Source organism: Lycorma delicatula, chromosome 3 (genome assembly GCF_047948215.1).
Source record: "Lycorma delicatula isolate Av1 chromosome 3, ASM4794821v1, whole genome shotgun sequence".
Taxonomy (NCBI): Eukaryota; Metazoa; Arthropoda; class Insecta; order Hemiptera; family Fulgoridae; genus Lycorma; species Lycorma delicatula.
The window spans coordinates 148,347,028-148,364,713 of record NC_134457.1 but is presented as its reverse complement, the minus strand read 5'-3'; the positions used below and the strand labels follow the sequence as shown (position 1 = coordinate 148,364,713).

Sequence of the window (17,686 nt, the reverse complement as noted above, 5' to 3'; positions counted from 1 at the left end):
AGATACAAAGTTAAAACACAAGTGCCATCTTTCATGGCGACCACTGTAAGTGGATATAATTATTTAATAAATGCAGAAATTAATAACCTACTGTATCTTACTGACAAAGAAACATTTTCTGTAGTGAAAATCGTTACGGGGTTAATTTAATTATTACAAAATGAACTGACTTATAACAGCCTAAAGTTAGCCTATTACAGCTATGCTATCAACATATTTCTCTAATAACTACTTATAAAAACTAATTTCTTTCTCTAGTAACCTTTATAATTCATTATACATATTATTATAGTTACAGCTATACAGTTTCTATAATTAAAAATTATAATTCATTACAGGCAATAGGAACCAAAATATACTTATTTTTATGTAATCCAGAATGGTAGTAATGTTTCAATTTTAGGAAAATGACAAACAGTTTCCTGTTAGCTGGTAATTTTTGTTAATTTGATTGAAAAAAAAAAGTTCAAATTATTGTGATTTGACAACAGTGATCTACAAGATGAATGTCTGAACAATATTAAAATCATGAATAAGGAAAATGCCAAGAGAAAAAAAAATTTCAGTTTATAAAGCAGCACTAGACTAAATTTCTCTTAATGAAAGATTTAGTTAGAAAACCAAAATCTATAAACCAACCAATGTATAAGTAAAAATATTCATTCACTTGGAAAAATTGCCCATTAGTACAACAATTTATAGATTTTACACCTAACTGAAGTGTTTTTTTTTTTCAAATTCCTTTCAAATTTAAATACTGAACTTTGTTGAGTAACCTGCAATTATATAGCAGATTAGAAATATAATTATTTTTAGTGATAGATTCTTAAGTAATAAAGAATACAGAAAAATATACAAAATAATAAATCATTATTATTATCATCATCATCATCATCACAAAGTTTATAAATAAGTTAAAATAAGTAAAACTCATAAAATTTTTTTTATAATTCATAGATGAATTGAACATATCTTCCACATTAACCCTATGCAACCTCAGCATGTTCACTAGAGGTAGTGAACATGGTGATATCCTACATTAAATTAAGCCCATGCAACCTCTTGTGAACTAACTAACGTGCTATTTGTCACATCTTCCCCCCTGAATATTTTAGCAACTAATCACTGTATTTTTTTTTAAGTACATATATTCAGTTAATTACATGCACTCAATTCAAACTAAATGTAGCTCTAGGTACACAAGTTTTATATACGAGTATAGATTTTTTATTTACTATTTACAGCTTTTTATAACATTAATAAAGTACATTCTTTGTTAACTGTAAGTAATATGTACTAATCTCAACTTAATAAAACATAATCTTTATGAAACCCATAAAAATCAAGGATAGACAATTTTTCAGCAAACACAAGATAAAATACTCCTCCTTCATTGGTTATTGGTTTCAGAGTTTCTATTATTACAAGAATTGTATTTATTTATACTAGTTTAATTGCCTTCTTAAACAAAAGAATGTTAGATATTATTGGGTGGCATTGATTCTGAACCAAGATTTCATTAGAGTTTCAATATTTTTATTTCTCTAAACCATGTGTTCAATAAATAATTCTACAGAATTATTCAGTTAAATGTGGCCTTGATACTGACAAAAATTTATTAAATTATTTTACATAGCCTAAGAAAAATATACAAAATAACCTACCAAATATTTATGAAACAGTAGTTTTTAGATAAAAATAAGTGTACAGAAGAAATCTGTAAAAAATAAATGACTGCAACTAGTTAATGTAACTGGTTGCAAAGGATTGTTTAGTAGAAAATGACACATGAGTTATTTAGTTTTCTTGATAACTGAAAACACAAAATTTTAACTTTTTTTTTCACTAGAAATTTTTCATTTCACTTTGTTCATCATGACACTGGTATTTCTACAGCAGATTTAATTAAAAATAAAGAAAAAATTAAACACAATTAATTACAACAAATCCATCACAATTAGAATAAGTTAATTTACAGATACAAATCTTTCATAATACAATTGTAGTAACTTCTTTTTTAACTTGTCGCTCAAGGAAGAGTTTTATAGTATCACTTGAGTGAGCTGGAAAGTAATTACGTTTCATAGCTTGTCGCAATGCTAACTTACAGCCCTCAACATTGTTTGAAACTTTGAACTTCTTATCTTCACTCTGAAAATAAAAAGGAAAATAATTTATTTTTAAATGCCTTCAGTTTCATGTTTCTGTATTTGTATGCACTGTTTATCTTTAGTTAGTTTACTGAGAATAATTTCATAATTCTCTATCATATTTAGTTAATACTTAACAGGAATGTTATGTATTTTGTATTTGTTATTTACAAAAACTGTACCTTTATAAACAGTTGCTTTATAAGGAAACTGGTATTAAGTATGATAGTTAAACAAGCATCATCAGAAGGTACTAAGGAATTAAAAATATTTAATAATATTAATAAGAAACTAATAAAACTATTGATAAAATAATTGTACAATATATATGAAACATTATAAAAAGGGTATTTTTACATAAGTTAAAGAAATAAGAATTAACTTTTGACTAATAATTATGAAGTATTGGTACAATACTTCAACCCACAACCACAGCACACAGTAGAGAAGTTAGTACAACAGTCAAAACTCTCAACTAAGATTGCCCATCATGACCTAATTCACACCTCATGTAGGGATGGATAAGCTTAAAATTTATCTCAAGACAAAGATAGGAAGAACCTTAAACAAAAAAAAAAAACATCCTCATCCTCAATACTTTCAGACCTGGCCCTGAAAAAATGGACATTCTGTGTTGCATATAAAAAAATTGTAATATAGTACATGGAGATAACCTAATAAATTAACTTTAAATATTAAATCATCTGAAAGAGAAAAATGTAGAACTTCAAGATGATGCCTTGTTGTCGCATCCTCTCTCCATCAAGCCACTGTATAATGTAAAGCCTACAATCGGTAGGCTTTGTGCTGAACACACAGAATATTCAAAAACACTCTTTGTTTTTGAAAAATGCAGCTCTGAGACGGGCAATGTAAGGGAGCAGCCTTATTTTTCCTTCAAATACATACAAATGTTTTAGTTTACTTTTTCATGGTCTACAAGGTATATATAAATATGATTATCTATCAGTAAATTCTTTTATTTTAGAAAATCTTTTTTTAGCTAGGGCTTTTATTTTGTTAATCCCTATCCCACATTTATTTTTATTAGTAATGATCCTCCCTGGGCAGCAAAACTTTTCAATCTCATCCAAGACTGATTATCTTTCTTCTTTTCTATCACAATTGTTTTCTTTTTGTTAACCTTCAATTTTAATCCTAAGGGTTCAATAGTGGTTCTAGCATTTTGTTCATTTCTCCTTCAAAGCTTAGATTATTACTATATCATCAGTAAAGTGGATATTATAGATATCTATTATTAATCTTAATGCTGGTGGTAAACTATCACTTCTATGAGCAAGTAATAAGTAAGGTGATTAGACTACAACCTTGTCTCAGTCCTCGTTTTATTCTTGCTTATTTTTTATAACAGATAACATCAATTCCTCTCTTGTAATAAGTTCAAATTTGAAGTCATTATAGTCTTCTATTTCTCCGATCGAGTAGGAAGTTTCTCATTGTCCGAAACAGGACTCCCTGGTCAAGTTTATCAAACACTTTTTTCAAATCCAAAAGGCTGCTTATCACTTTCTAATAACCTCGTTGATCTTTCTCTTGATTAAAAATAATATAGTAGTCTTAAAAGTCAAAATTTCTTTCAAATTTCATGAAAATAAAACATCTATGTAAAACATCAAGGTTTATTTATGTGTTTTAGCATATATATCAGATAAATTTACACTAATAATCATTCATCATACATAATATAAAACTTTGTACTGAGAATAACAAACAGAAAATATAAAACATAAATGTCAAGCTTTTAATGGTAAGCCATTATATTTCACTACAGATTTTAACAGAATCAGTTTTACATCCATCCTTCTGTTTTTGGGCAAGGTATTTGTTAATGTGGGCTAGGTTATAGATCTAAAAGTGTTAAGCAAAACTTAAGGGAGGAGTAACAATTTAGTAGAAGATTTTCACAAGATTTTTAGTATATTTAAAAGGCTATCAGATACTGTTTCCTATTATTTTTCAACAGTGAAGTTTGAAAGGGCAGATTTCAGTTTGAAAAGTGTCACTTGATTTGGAAGCTTGTAATGGAGAACAGATTTAATTGCAGATACAGCTAAGTTTAATGTTTTTATTAAGGAAACCACAGACACATAAAAAAACAATCAATAAACATTTAGCAAAGATATAAAACAACTGTACTTCAAAATAACAAAGAATCAAATGAAACATGAACAGGAATTGTCATTGCCCTCTGTTTAGCAGCATGAAAAAAAAAATCTTAAACTATAACCTTAATTTGCCATGGTTACATCAAGGAAACAGGCCTCTGTTCTCAAAAATGCAAAAGATAAAACTGAATCTTTCATGGCAATGATTTAGGATGCTAGGCAAAATGAAAGAAAACTTTTAATGAGTAAAGAAGGATTTGATGAGATTTTTCTCATAACATAAAGCCAGAGAAAATGGTTGTAGCTCAACACTGCCTGGCAACTAGTCATGAATTGGTTTATTAGAAAGTTTTAAAAATGCCCATCGTTGGAAAACTTACTTTATAGATAACACAGAAACTTCAATGGTGGATAATAATGGGGGACTATCTGTTGGGTAAAGTTAACAAAAAACACACAGCTCGTATTTGCCAAAATAAATTGGACTTTAATTATGTAAAACAACTGAACATAACCTTAAATTAAATGAAATTAGGAAATAAACATAATTTAATTTTACATAAGAAATATCAGCATATCAGTAATAATAATATTAAATGAGATTTACAAAAAATATACTTAAAACAAAAACAAAACATCAATAAACATAGTAAAACTGGAAAACTATTGCATTACTGACAAATGCTGTAATATTGAAAAATTAGCAATGAACAAATGTCATTAACTTAGAAAAATAAATTACAGTAAATCTTAATTGGCACTGGCCTTTCCTGATTTATGAACAACAAACTTAGCATTAAATAATTCAAACATGTAATTCTAGTTTAATGTAGAAAAAAGGCCAAAATAATATTATAGCAAAAAAAGAGTTAATTAAAATAAATCAACATATAAATAGAGTTCCTTTACTAGTATAAGCTTTCTTGAAAATATAAAATTACAAAGAAGTCCTAAAACATAACAGCACATCAGGAGTAATTTGCTTTAGGTTAATTTACGAGAAGTATTATGAACACAGTTCATGCGTAGAAAAAAATTAATCTCGGCGATCAACAAGTTACAAGATTAAATTATGGAGTTAATTACCATAACAACAAGTTGCAATAATAAAGCACGTAAAATATGTAAGCCACCTATCAGGATTGCACTTAAGTGAATAAATGGTTTTTTTAAACTAAACTTGAAAATGAAATTCGCAAGGGTACGATGAACTGAATGTTCCACAAATTTTAATGATAAAATAACTGTTTAACGTAATAAATAATGAAAAATTGAACTTGCCTGTAGCACACAAATATTAGCAAGAGACGAACTCGTGAGTGAAGGTAAAGGAATACATACAGTAATCCTGGGCGTAGTCCGCACTGGTGTATCAGGAATACAGGGTGAGACGTGGTTTAGAGGTAGAATAATACGTAGCATCTCAGATATGTAGCAACGAGTTTGGAGAGATTCTGCATCGATGAAAAAGTAATCAGCAGTTAGAGAAGATTCGGCATCAATAGAATTGGCAGTTTGTAGTAATTGAAGCACTTTCAGCATAGACGTAATATACAGAATTTGAAGATTAAACTTGACAAAGAAACGAGGCAAAAACAAAACATAGAGATCGGTGAAATAACGAACCACTGACGGGTAGAACTAGAGATAATTTCGACAGAGAAATACCGCAACGTTTATGAAGACGAAGAAAGTATTAACATTATACAAGCGAAAGAGAACATTGAAGCCTGGTCCTCCAAGTCTGGAGGACCAGGATCCGCACAGCGTGAAAGTCAGGACTACAATGAACAAATCTGGCGTGGTGAGAAGTAGGGGAAGCGAACAAAGCAATGGACAGAAGAGTGTGTGTGTGTGTTGACAACAAGAGTAGTGTCTTAGTGTTAGTATGAGAACGATTAGAGAAAACGTGTGGAATTCGAGAACGAAGACAACAAAAATAATTTACAAGCAAGCAGACCACTAAAGAATTACGTAAGGCTGATAAAATAAATTCTGAATACGCAAGTTGAAGAAATGACATCAGGGCAGACAAAGAGAAATAGACTTCTAGGAACTATGACAATATTGAAATTGGTTGAGAATAAAAAACACTTAAGAATAATATATATATTAAGACTAAACAGTAATAAATAATGCGAGATATGAAATACGTTGACACCAATATGATGATGCAACAGTCAGTCAAGCTGGAGCCTGAGAGAAATGATATTGAAAACAAACCCGAACAACCTATTTAAAAATACACGTATGATAAGCCTTACAAAAATGCAAAATAAAATTACCAAGCCTGTAAACTACAAGATTCGACTATAACCTTGAATTCATTGGAATAAAACGACTTTACGCAAACAGCGTAAACACTATCATTCATATCTAATAGCCTTTTAGGATTTTAAATTTATCAAAGATATTTTTGTAAATTTTTTATTATCAGTTACGATCATCTTTAAGGGAGAAGACATTTCTTAGATGAGATAGACGTTCATATACTATGTATTTCTTGAGGTAAAATTTTTATCTTAACGAATCTGAATCATGTTATGGTGAGTTGGTTTCAAAGGTTAGGTAAATTCTAAGTCAAGTTTCTGATTTTATAAAACATTTCATCATTCTTTTATTAGTATTTAAATTTATCTTGTTCTCAGTGGTCACTATTCAAATATATTTTTTACTACTTTTATCTCCAATTTTCCATTTTTGCCAAGCACTTTGATTTAATGGCACTATAAGCAATAAAGCACTGATGAAATTGTGACAGTGAACAAGGTACACTCAAGAATTCTGGTCATCTTAAAAAATCTTTAATTATTCATCAGTTACAATTAAATTCTAATATGACCTGGTACAATCATAAAATATTCTTATTAAAGTTTAGTCTCGTAAGTTAAACTTGTTATTTTTAATATAAAAAAAAGAAAAACTATATATATATTACCTTTAATAAACCAAGATGAACAAGCAGAGAATTATTTACTAATGATAGCTGATCTTTGGAGCTGGCCCATCTGAACATTTCTTGATATAAAGCATCACTACATGCTAATGATGCTGATTGTATAGTACTATTATTACTGTTACTTAAGCTGGAAACTTTCATTAGAGATGTTAACAGTGTTTCTAAATAGCTGTCATCAGGTTGTTTCTGCAATAAAAACATTTTTAATAATACCAAATCAAAACAGAAACAAAAATGTGATCTATTTCAACAGATAAAAATATTTTTATTTGGTGGCATTCATTTCATAAGAATTTATATACAATGACCTGGACTGAATTACTAATGGGAACAAGTTAAAATTTTATTTATTAAGTTTGATTAACAATAAAGACTTTATTACAAAACAAAAAAAATTATATATTCTAGAAAAAAAACAATCAAAATTAAAAAAAATAAATTAATGAAAAATTAAATAAAACAACAGAGTAAAATAATTTATTATTAGACATATTAAAGCTAATTCAAAATTAACTTTATCAACTTAACTTTTTTAAATTTGTTTGAAATAATTCGTTTTAGAAGTAGGCAAAACTGTCAGCTGATACCAAAAATTAACTACTGAAAATTTTGTTTTTAGTACTTAGTTAAAACTTCCACATTTACATATGTTTTGTTATTAATAACCTTTGAAATTCTTGTTTGTATTTAGTTTCTGTGAACTTTATTCAAACCACTTTATACAGAACTAAATTCTATCTAAGTTTTGTTTATTACTTTACTGTTTTCATTACCTATTTAGCAAAGTTATTTTACACCAAAATGTAAAACAGTAAGTTTTCCCCAACCTTATGTCTTTTACTCCAGATTACTAAAATACAGTTCTGGGACCTATTTTGTTTTTCAATTTTCAGGTCAGATATATAAGACCATTAAATCTACAATAAGGAACAAATACAAGTTCAAAAAAACTTAATTTTATTACTACCACTTACTGTATGAAAACGAAGAGATTTAAAATTATAAAACAAGTTTGCTTTCCTATGAAGTACAATTATACAAAAAATACTACTGTATTAAAGATAATTAAAAAAATAAAAAAAACCAGTAATGTTATTCAGATAAAGTTTATGTATCTTTCTCTAGTTCACTGTAAAATTGAAAATTTGAGAAATTATGATTTTGTAAGTAGGTAATCCAGAAATCAGCTGGGCATCAGTACATTGCATGTTCTGGGTTACTGCTGTGAAATATTGCAGTACGGTGTAGATTAATTGTGTGTTAGTTTTAATTGGTGTTAAAATACAGCAGTGCCTTTGTTATTTATGACCAAGGAATACACTGACATGGTGTTTATCTTGAAGCTGTCTGATAGAAATGCAGATGCTGCTACAGATTATCAAACGTTTTCCTAACCGCAGAGTTCAGAATCCTAAAACTATCAGTGGAACATTCCATACACTACAAGAAATGAGCACACATTAATACTTACTGTGACCGTTTTGGCCATCATGATGCCAATATTGATGCTACTCAATGCAGTCTGGATCTTAGTACACGATGCCTTTCCAGGCGGTTTGGATTTTCCCAGTCTATGGTATGGAGGACACTTAATAAAAGCAAACTGTATCCTTACCATAATCAATGAATATAAAATCTTCAATCAAAAGATCCTCCTCTTCAATTGCAATATTGCAACTGGTTAAATATGAACAGCCGATTGCACAGGTTCATTTTATTTACTAATAAGGCTCAGTTTACTTGGAATGGCATCAACAACATTTGCAATGAACACACTTGGGCAGAAATCAATCCACACACGACAGTAGAATGTAATTTCAAAACATTGATTTAGTCAATGTGTGATGTGGTCTAGTTTACAATCAGCTAATTGGACTGTTCATTCTCCCAGGATGTCTAAATTATGAAATTTACTTGGAATCCCTTCAATTGCAGCTGCAATTAGAAATGTTCCACTAGCATCAAGATAGTATTGGATGCACTTTCAGCATGATTGTGTGCCTCCCCACTTCTCACTTACCATATGCAGATTGCCTGCCACCATTGTGCAGAGGGGTCGCATATGAATTTACATGGTCTCGTGTCGTGTCGATACAACAGAGCAGCCCCTGAAGTGCTTCAGGTGTTTTGAGGCTGATCACACAGCAAGAGGTTGTTGCGGCAATGACAGGTCTGTAGCACATTTTAATTGTGGAGGCGAGGGTCACAGGGTGGTGAACTGCAGGGAGGTGTCCAGATGTCATTCCTGTGGCGCTGAAGGGCACCACACAGGCTCTACAGCATGTCCTAGAGGAGCTGGAAAGGAGATTGCCGCTGAGGGCCGGGAGAGGACTGGGCATAGTAAAGAATGAAAATGAAAATTATACAAGTTAATTTGAATCACACAGCACTGTTGCATGACTTATTGGCCAGATATGCCTCAGAGATGGGCACGAATATTGTGCTTGTCTTCGAGCTGTACGTAATTCACTTCCAACTGGGGTGGCATCTGTCAGGAGTGGAGGTGCTGCCATCTGGACATGCAGGTCTTTACCTATCAGAGAAGTTTGCTTGGGAAGAACTTACATTAGGGCGAGAGTTGGAAAGATCTACCTTTACTCTTGTTATACATCACCGAATATTCCAATCGAGAAGTTTGAGAAGGAGTTTGGCTGATCTATTGTTGACATAACGTTTGTGACTTCAGAGCTGGCCACGCTTATTGGTAATTATCAGGTGTGGGAGGGCTTCTCTGGTAGTGACCATCAGCTGGTCATAATGACAATAATGGAGGAAGAATCTGGTGGAGAAGACCATCCAACATTCATTGGTTGGAGCACCAAAAACCTGGTTCCTGGTTGTTTTACACAGGTGCTTGAACTCAGAAGAGTAAATGAAGGGCGCGCAATGGAGGAGAAGGCATCTCGTTTAGTGAATTCAATTGAGGTGGCGTGTGGCAGTCTACCGTGAAGGTATTCCAGAAAGGGGCACCCGCCAGTATGCTGGTGGACCACTGAAATCGCAGAAAAGAGGAAGGCCTGTCACAGGGCTAGGAGATGCATGATGAGGATGCCTTCATCATGCAGGGAGGTATGCACCTCTCTGCCCTTAGAAACATCCTTACATATAGATATTATGAATGCAAGAAGGAACTTGTTAGATGCATCTGAGAAGCTAAGAAGAAGTCTTGGAAGAAACTAATTTCAGAAGTAGAAGATTCATGGGGCAGGCCTTACGACATACTGGTAAGGACGGCCTTAAGTCCTAGAGCCCCTGTTACTTAGGATGTCCATGAGATTTACAATATAATAGACGGGCTCTTTCCTGAAAGAGAGGAACTTAGGATTGTTGAGAGGAGTGAACAGGAAAGCCCTCCTCCTTTCACTTTAATTGAACTTTTTGAGGCAGCAACACAATTACCTCCAGCTAAGGTGCTGGGTCCAGACTGGCTGTCAAATTTTGTGGTCAAGGTGGCAGTTCGGGCTGCACCAGAGATTTTTCTTGAGGTTTACAACAGTTACCTCATGGAAGGGGTATTCCCCAAGATATGGAAGCGCCAGCAATGGTGCTTGTGAAACCTGGGAGAGATCTGGCACTCCCTTCTTCTTACTGGTCGCTGGCGATGATAGATGCGCTGGGCAAAATACAGGAGTGTATGCTCCAGCACAAATATCTCAGGCAGTTGTGGAGGGGAGGCGGACTCTCTGCTAGTCAGTATGGCTTTCGCAGAGGTAGATCCGTCCTTGATACTGTGGCGGTGGTGTGTGAGGTGGCTGGTAGAGCTGCAAGAGGGGAACAGCAAGGAATCTCTGTCCTTTTCACTCTAGACATGAGAAATGCATTTAACTGCATCTCTTACGTTGCCATAATGCAGGCCTTGGAGGAACATTAAGTGCCTTTGTATTTGCGACGAATGGTTCGTTCCTACTTATTGGGGCACAGGCTTGAATGTCGGCTATCAGGAGAAACAGTTCTGCAGAACCTTCATAGAGAAGTCCCTCAGGGGTCAGTACTTGGACCGACTCTCTGGAACCCGAGCTACGATGGTGTTTTTCAAGTTGCCCTTCTGTGCAGAACGTAACGATGTTTGGTTATGTCAATGACCTTGCTTTTGTTGTCAAGGCGAATACAAAGAGAGAGGTCATTGACAAAATAAGAGAAGCATACACAATGAAAGATTGGATGGGAGTGGGACTTACACTAGCTCCAGATACGACAGAAATGGTAGCGATCTCTGCAGCTAAGAAACCGATCCTCAAAGTAACATTAGAGGATAGGAGAATAGTGTCGAGGCCGGCAATAAAACACCTTGGCATATGGACAAATACCAGGTTAAGATTTAGCACACAAGCAATAGAGGAAGGTAATAAAGCCGAGAGGACAGTGAGATTAATAGCCAGCCTCCAATTTAATACTGGTGGACAACTATACATAGGAGATTATTAGCAAGTGACATATGCTACAATGCTGTACAGGGCGGATCTTTCGGCTGATGTAATGAGATTTGCAAAAATTTTGTGGAAGATTAGAGCTGGTTCATGGACGATGTTGTCTGCGAATCATAGCAGTGTATAGAAGTCTCTAAGGAGGCAGCTGAAGTCCTGGCATAGATTTGGTAATTTTGCAGAAGAAGAGGGTCAGCAGAGGCCTCTGCCATTAAGAGACAAAAAGTGCATAACATCCCAGATAACAGAAGAATTAATGGAGACTTGGCAGGAATGGTAGGACCAAGCCACTAAAGGTTGGTGGACCTATCGCCTTATAAGTGACATTGGGAGTTGGTGTAGGAGGACCCATGGTCCATTAGAATACAGTTTAACACAATACCTGGTGGGTCATGGCTGTTTCAGGGTGTATCTATATAAATATGGTCTGGACCACATGGATCGCTGTCCTGACTGTGATGAGAGAGACTCATGACCACATGCATTTCTCTTGCCCGCGCTTTGATAAACACAGGAAGATGTTAAATATGTTAGGCTTGGAAGATATGTTCTGTCCAGAGGACACACAAAGCATAATGCTAAAAGGAGCTAAAGAATGGAAAGCGGTTAAGAGCTACGTTAAGGAGGTGATGGATAAGCAACACATCTATGAAGAGTTCTGCCAGGAAATGAGACATTGAAGGGAGCCGGGGCAGATGGGACTGCAGCTGAGTGCTTAGGGGGCCCCCTGAGCACATGGGGGTCACCTCTGCGCAATGAGGCAGTGGGCACTCTGCATTTTGATGCCTGATGGTGTGACACACCCCTTTACCATATGTAATGCTCTCCACGAGTGGTCCCAGAAAGGGGAGGGGAACAAAAAGAAAAGCAAGAACAAAACAAAAAAAACCAACATTAGATTTGTATGTATGGGGCTGGATGGAAAGTATTGTGAACAAGAGAAATGTTGGTTGCGGTTGTATTACAGATGCTACTGCACAGATTAAGGAAAGTTGTGCTGAATTGTGGAGAGCAACGCTAGCAATCCAAAAGTGTGTAGCCAAATGTATTAAATTCGGACAATTTTTGAAAATTTACTGTAAAGTTTATTAAATGTATCAATTACATTTTAATTTTTTTAACATTGTTTCAATGTATGTTAACTTCATTTTATGTAGTTGACAACATTTAAAAGTTTTCAGACGTTAAGTGATTTTAATAAAATCAAATCTCTTGAAATTGTATTTGTTTTAATTGGATATCTTTATATAAATTTTCTCAGAATTAAATCCTCTACAAGTTTTGATAATAAATTTTACACATTTTCTAGTCATTTAACAAAGTTTTTGTATAACAAACATGTTTTTAGATAACTAATTTTTCTGCTTTAAGTTGAATATTATAAAAAACTACTGGAGATAAGGTTCTGGTAACAGTATGTTAATCATCCTGTACACCACGTTGATTTGTTCCTATCTTTCATCAGCAGATAGTCGTAGAAAGAATTGTTTGTATTTGGTAGCATTCTACATGTTTACTGTTCTGTGATGTACTTTAAGTTACTATTTTGTTATAAAGGGAATTTAAAAAATTGTGCAGAATTTGTTCAACATTTTCCTGGTTTTTTTTTTTATTATTTATTAAAACACAGACTGTTTTTACTGAAATTTCATATGATCTATTGTACAAATTTGTATGTTTATCTAGAATAACTCAATGTTATTTTTTCACAATTTATTAGTGATTCTAGAATTTTAATTAAGCTCAATCCATTTAAAGTGTCCCAAAAAAACCATAAGCTAGTTGCTGACTAATGTTCAAAAACAGAAACTTACTCAGTGTTTCCTACATGTTTCAGGACCTCAAAACTATTTTTTAAAATTTTTTTATTTAAGCAGTTTACCTGTGGCAGCCATTTTTTGTACGGTGCGCACAACCTATTTTTGTGATTATAAGGGTTTACAGAAAAAATCATAACTAAAAAACTATTGGTCCTGTATGTATGAAACAAAAAGCAATTTAATCATATTTTATCAAGGTAAAAGATTGGTCCAGTGATATATTATTTACCTATCTCTCTTCTTTCTATGAGAAAATGACCAATAAAGTTGAACATGAAAAATGGTGAAATTTCACTATGGTAATTTTTTTCAAGAGGCAGGGATGGCATAGACAATTTGAATTATTTTTTTATATTTAAGTATACGTTAGTAGTTTTACTATAAATAATATTAATAGTGATAAATTTTATGAAAAAAAGTTTTATGAATTTTTGAAAACTAATTTTTTTTTAAATTCAAATTTTGGCTTCAAATAACTCTGATGAGGCTGGTGATAAAAATCTCAAATTTGCACAACTTGCAGTTTTTATTTTTATGGCAAATAAAAAAGTTTCTTGTGTATTGTACTAATAAAAGTTACCTCTCAAAAATCATGAAAAATCCTGTTAAAAGCAATACCATTTTGACTCTCTAAGTAAGTTCTCCAAGGGGGTTTCTTGTCTTCTTTGCACTTTAAATTTTTTACATATTTTTTAAATTTAACTCCTATGTTGATGAAGTTAACGCTTTCAATATTTTTAAAATTATTAATGATACATCATAGTTTAATGATAACTTAAACCAATATCAGTAACCTAATACAAGTTTGATTAAAAAATGCTTGTAACTGAGATTTCTATGAGTAGCCTTCTACATCTTTTTTCAAGAATTCATTTTTATTTTTATATTGGTTTATTTTTGTTAACACTATTGAAGAAAAAATAAATTGTAGCAAAATTTTAATTCATCAATGAAATAGCCTGTTTTTGTAGCAATGAAAGTTTATTATTTAGTGTGGTTAACCAACAGCTGTGATATCTCTTCTGATAATTTTCTTGAAATTGTATGAGAAGACTTGTCACTGTAGTTAATTCAAGTGATATGAACTTTCTCAAGATCTTGCAGATCGGTACCCACACTTTGTCTTGCTGAGACTTTTGAAATGATGTACATGGTTCAGCTGGGTGGAAAAAATGAAGCTGCACATTGTATTTTTATACTTTTGAAATACAGAAACTTTCCAGGAACTAAATATAAATTTGGAAAAAATGTGTTCTTTAACAGCTTGCTCTAACGTTATTTGTCTTCAGTTTTTCTTAACTGTTTGTTTATAAGTTCTCAAAGGGTCACAACAGAACTGTCCATACAGGTGACTGAATTTAGACAAAAACATTTTTTATGGTATTTACAAATACTAGTGACATCTGAATTAACACGTAAAAAAAATAAGTTGTTGGTTTTCATCACTAAATTCACAAATTTTAATGAGTTCTTTTGGCACTGTACCATACACTGTTTTATGACCCTCTTAATTCACTAAATTCCTATGGAACATTATTCTTCCATTGCTTTATGTGAAATTACTTGAAAACAATGTAAAAATTTAACTGATTTTAAAATCTGCAAATATAATATTAAGTAAAACTTATTTATTTAATAAACATTTCCAAACACGCAATGAAATTTGAGACACTCAGTAAAGATGTGAACAGGTTATTGACTAATGTCAGACTGACCATTCTGTAACTGCAAAGCTAAATAAGCAGTTGCAACATGAATTTTCCTGACGACTGGAAATGACTTCAAGTGCCTGTTATAACATGTTTGAGTGGTTCAAACAAGTCTATTTCAACTATAGTAATAAGTATAAAAATATTAAAGTTCCAAGAAGATAAGAAACCCTCTTGAAGCACCTTATTTAGCGAGTCAAAATGGTATTGCTTTTAACAGGATTTTTCATGATTTTTGAGAGATAACTTTTTTTATTAGTACAATACACAAGAAACTTTTTTATTTGTCATAAAAATAAAAACTGCAAGTTGTGCAAATTTGAGATTTTTATCACCAGCCCCATCAGAGTTATTTGAAGCCAAAACATGAATTTAAAAAAAAAAATTAGTTTTTAAAAATTCATAAAACTTTAGAGGTACGTACATCACCATTAATATTATTTATGGTAAAATACTAACTATACCTACATATAAGAAAATAATTCTAACTGTGTACACCATTCCTGCCTCTTCAAAAAAATTACAAAATGTAAAATTTCACTGTTTTTCATCTTCTTTATTGGTAATTTTATCATAGAAAGAAGAGAGATAGGTAAATAAACCACTGGACCAATCTTTTACTTTGAGAAAATATGAATAAATTGCTTTTGTTTCATCCTTCTCGGAGCAATAGTTTTTTAGTTATGATTTTTTCCATAAACCCTTATAATCACAAAAATTGATGTGTGCACTGTAACAAAATTGGCCACCATAGGTAAACGTTTAAACCTTAGTTTTAATTTTAAGGTCCTGAGAGACGTAGGAAACAAGTGGGTAAGTTTCAATTTTTTTGAATTGGTCAAGCAACCACAGGGGTCACTTCAAATGGACTGAGCCATTAGCTAAGTAATACGAATAAAAAACACATGGATTGACCCATTAGCTAAATAATGTGAATAAAAAACACATCTAAGTCTAAAATCTGAAAAGCATTAATTAAATGTTTATTTGTAATTTGTTTCTTTTCCACTGAAAAGAAACAAAAATAAAATTAAATAACAAAAACTAAATAAAATGATACAGATCAGTAAACACAGGTGTAGACCTGTATAGTTTATTATATACTTGGGCCTCATCATTAGAGAAAAGAAAAATGAACTGAAAAATTTATGATGATAATTATAAGAGTAATATTGTAACAATTATGATCAGGAAATAATATTTAATAATAAACACAATTTACAATATGCATTATTCACTTTACACTAGACAATCTAGTTTATAATTTCTATAGACTCTGTTATAGTCTATGAACTTTTTACTTCTTCTAGCCAACATTAATGGCCTTTTGAGGATGAAGGTGCAAATTAAGTCCGGGAAGTGAATTCTGGTTCAAAGTCTGGGATTTTAAGTTCCTAGGTAGCAACATATTGCTGATGGCAAAACTCCATGTTAAGTAAATCTGACAAATATAACAAAATGTGTAAGAGAACTCCATTATAATAAGTAAGAAAGGAAATGATAAAACTATACAAAATCATGGCTGCACCTACAGATTTGGGTGATGAAATCTGCTGTACTGGTTGATACAATTGCATTTTCTTCATTCTGTTACTGAAATTACAAGGAGAGTTAAAATGCACAATAAGGAAGTGGGGCAATGGTAAAATTTAAATAGCTTTAATGCAAAAATTATCAAATACAGGACAACTGGAAACACTATATATATATATATATAAAAGGTCTGTTAAAAAATAACCTAACATTTTTAATTACGTGCCAACGAAGATATTTAGTGATGTACAGTTGGCAACAATGTGTACTGCATAACCTACTCTGTAACCAAATGTTCTTAGATTGTTGGTATCTCGTTTAATTTTCGTGTTATTGTTATTTGAGTGCAACATGTTTACGTGCTAGTAGCGATTTTGTAATGTGCGTTTTTCAGGAGCAACAATATAACATAAAATTTTGCGTGAAACTGGGGAAAACTTTCACAGAAACTTTTCAAAGTTTTGAAACAAACTTACGAAGATAATGCTCTGGATTGTATGCAATACTGCGAATGTTTTTCACAATTTAAAAGTGGTCATCAGTCAACTGAAGATGATCCTCGACCAAGAAGGCCTTTAACTTCAACTGATGACATACACGTACAGAGAATCAACGATCTGGTATGTACAAATTGCCAATTAACTGTCAGAGAACTTGCAGGAAGGGTTAGTATCTTGATTGGATCATGTCAGGACATTTTGATTGAAAAATTGAACATGCATTGAGTTGCAGCAAAGTTTGTTCATTTGATGACCGAAAAACAGAAAGAACATTGAGTGGACAATTGCCGGCAACTCTTTGAACAAGCTGATGACAATGAAATATTCATGCAAAGGATCGTAATGGGAAATGAAAGCTAGGTTTACGGCTACAACATTGAGGCTAAAGTTCAGTCATCAAAAAATCACACATTACAAAAATTGGTACTAACACTTAAAACACGTTGAACTCAAAAAAAAATAACA

At 32.3% G+C, this 17,686-nt stretch overlaps 1 protein-coding gene across 3 annotated transcripts in view; it reads right to left on the bottom strand.

Annotated features, from left to right (window-relative positions):
- Nucleotides 1-853: 853 nt before the first annotated feature.
- The window catches only part of LOC142322102 (ran GTPase-activating protein 1-like), a 64,725-nt gene continuing 47,892 nt past the window's right edge, over nucleotides 854-17,686 (bottom strand). For all 3 annotated transcript variants that reach the window (XM_075360786.1, XM_075360787.1, XM_075360788.1), the window contains 2 exons: nucleotides 7,215-7,421; nucleotides 854-2,151 (listed from right to left, as the gene is read on the bottom strand). In XM_075360786.1, the coding sequence (XP_075216901.1) occupies nucleotides 1,990-2,151; nucleotides 7,215-7,421 (369 nt within the window). In that variant the 3' untranslated portion in view covers nucleotides 854-1,989. The remainder of the gene's footprint in view (nucleotides 2,152-7,214; nucleotides 7,422-17,686) is intronic.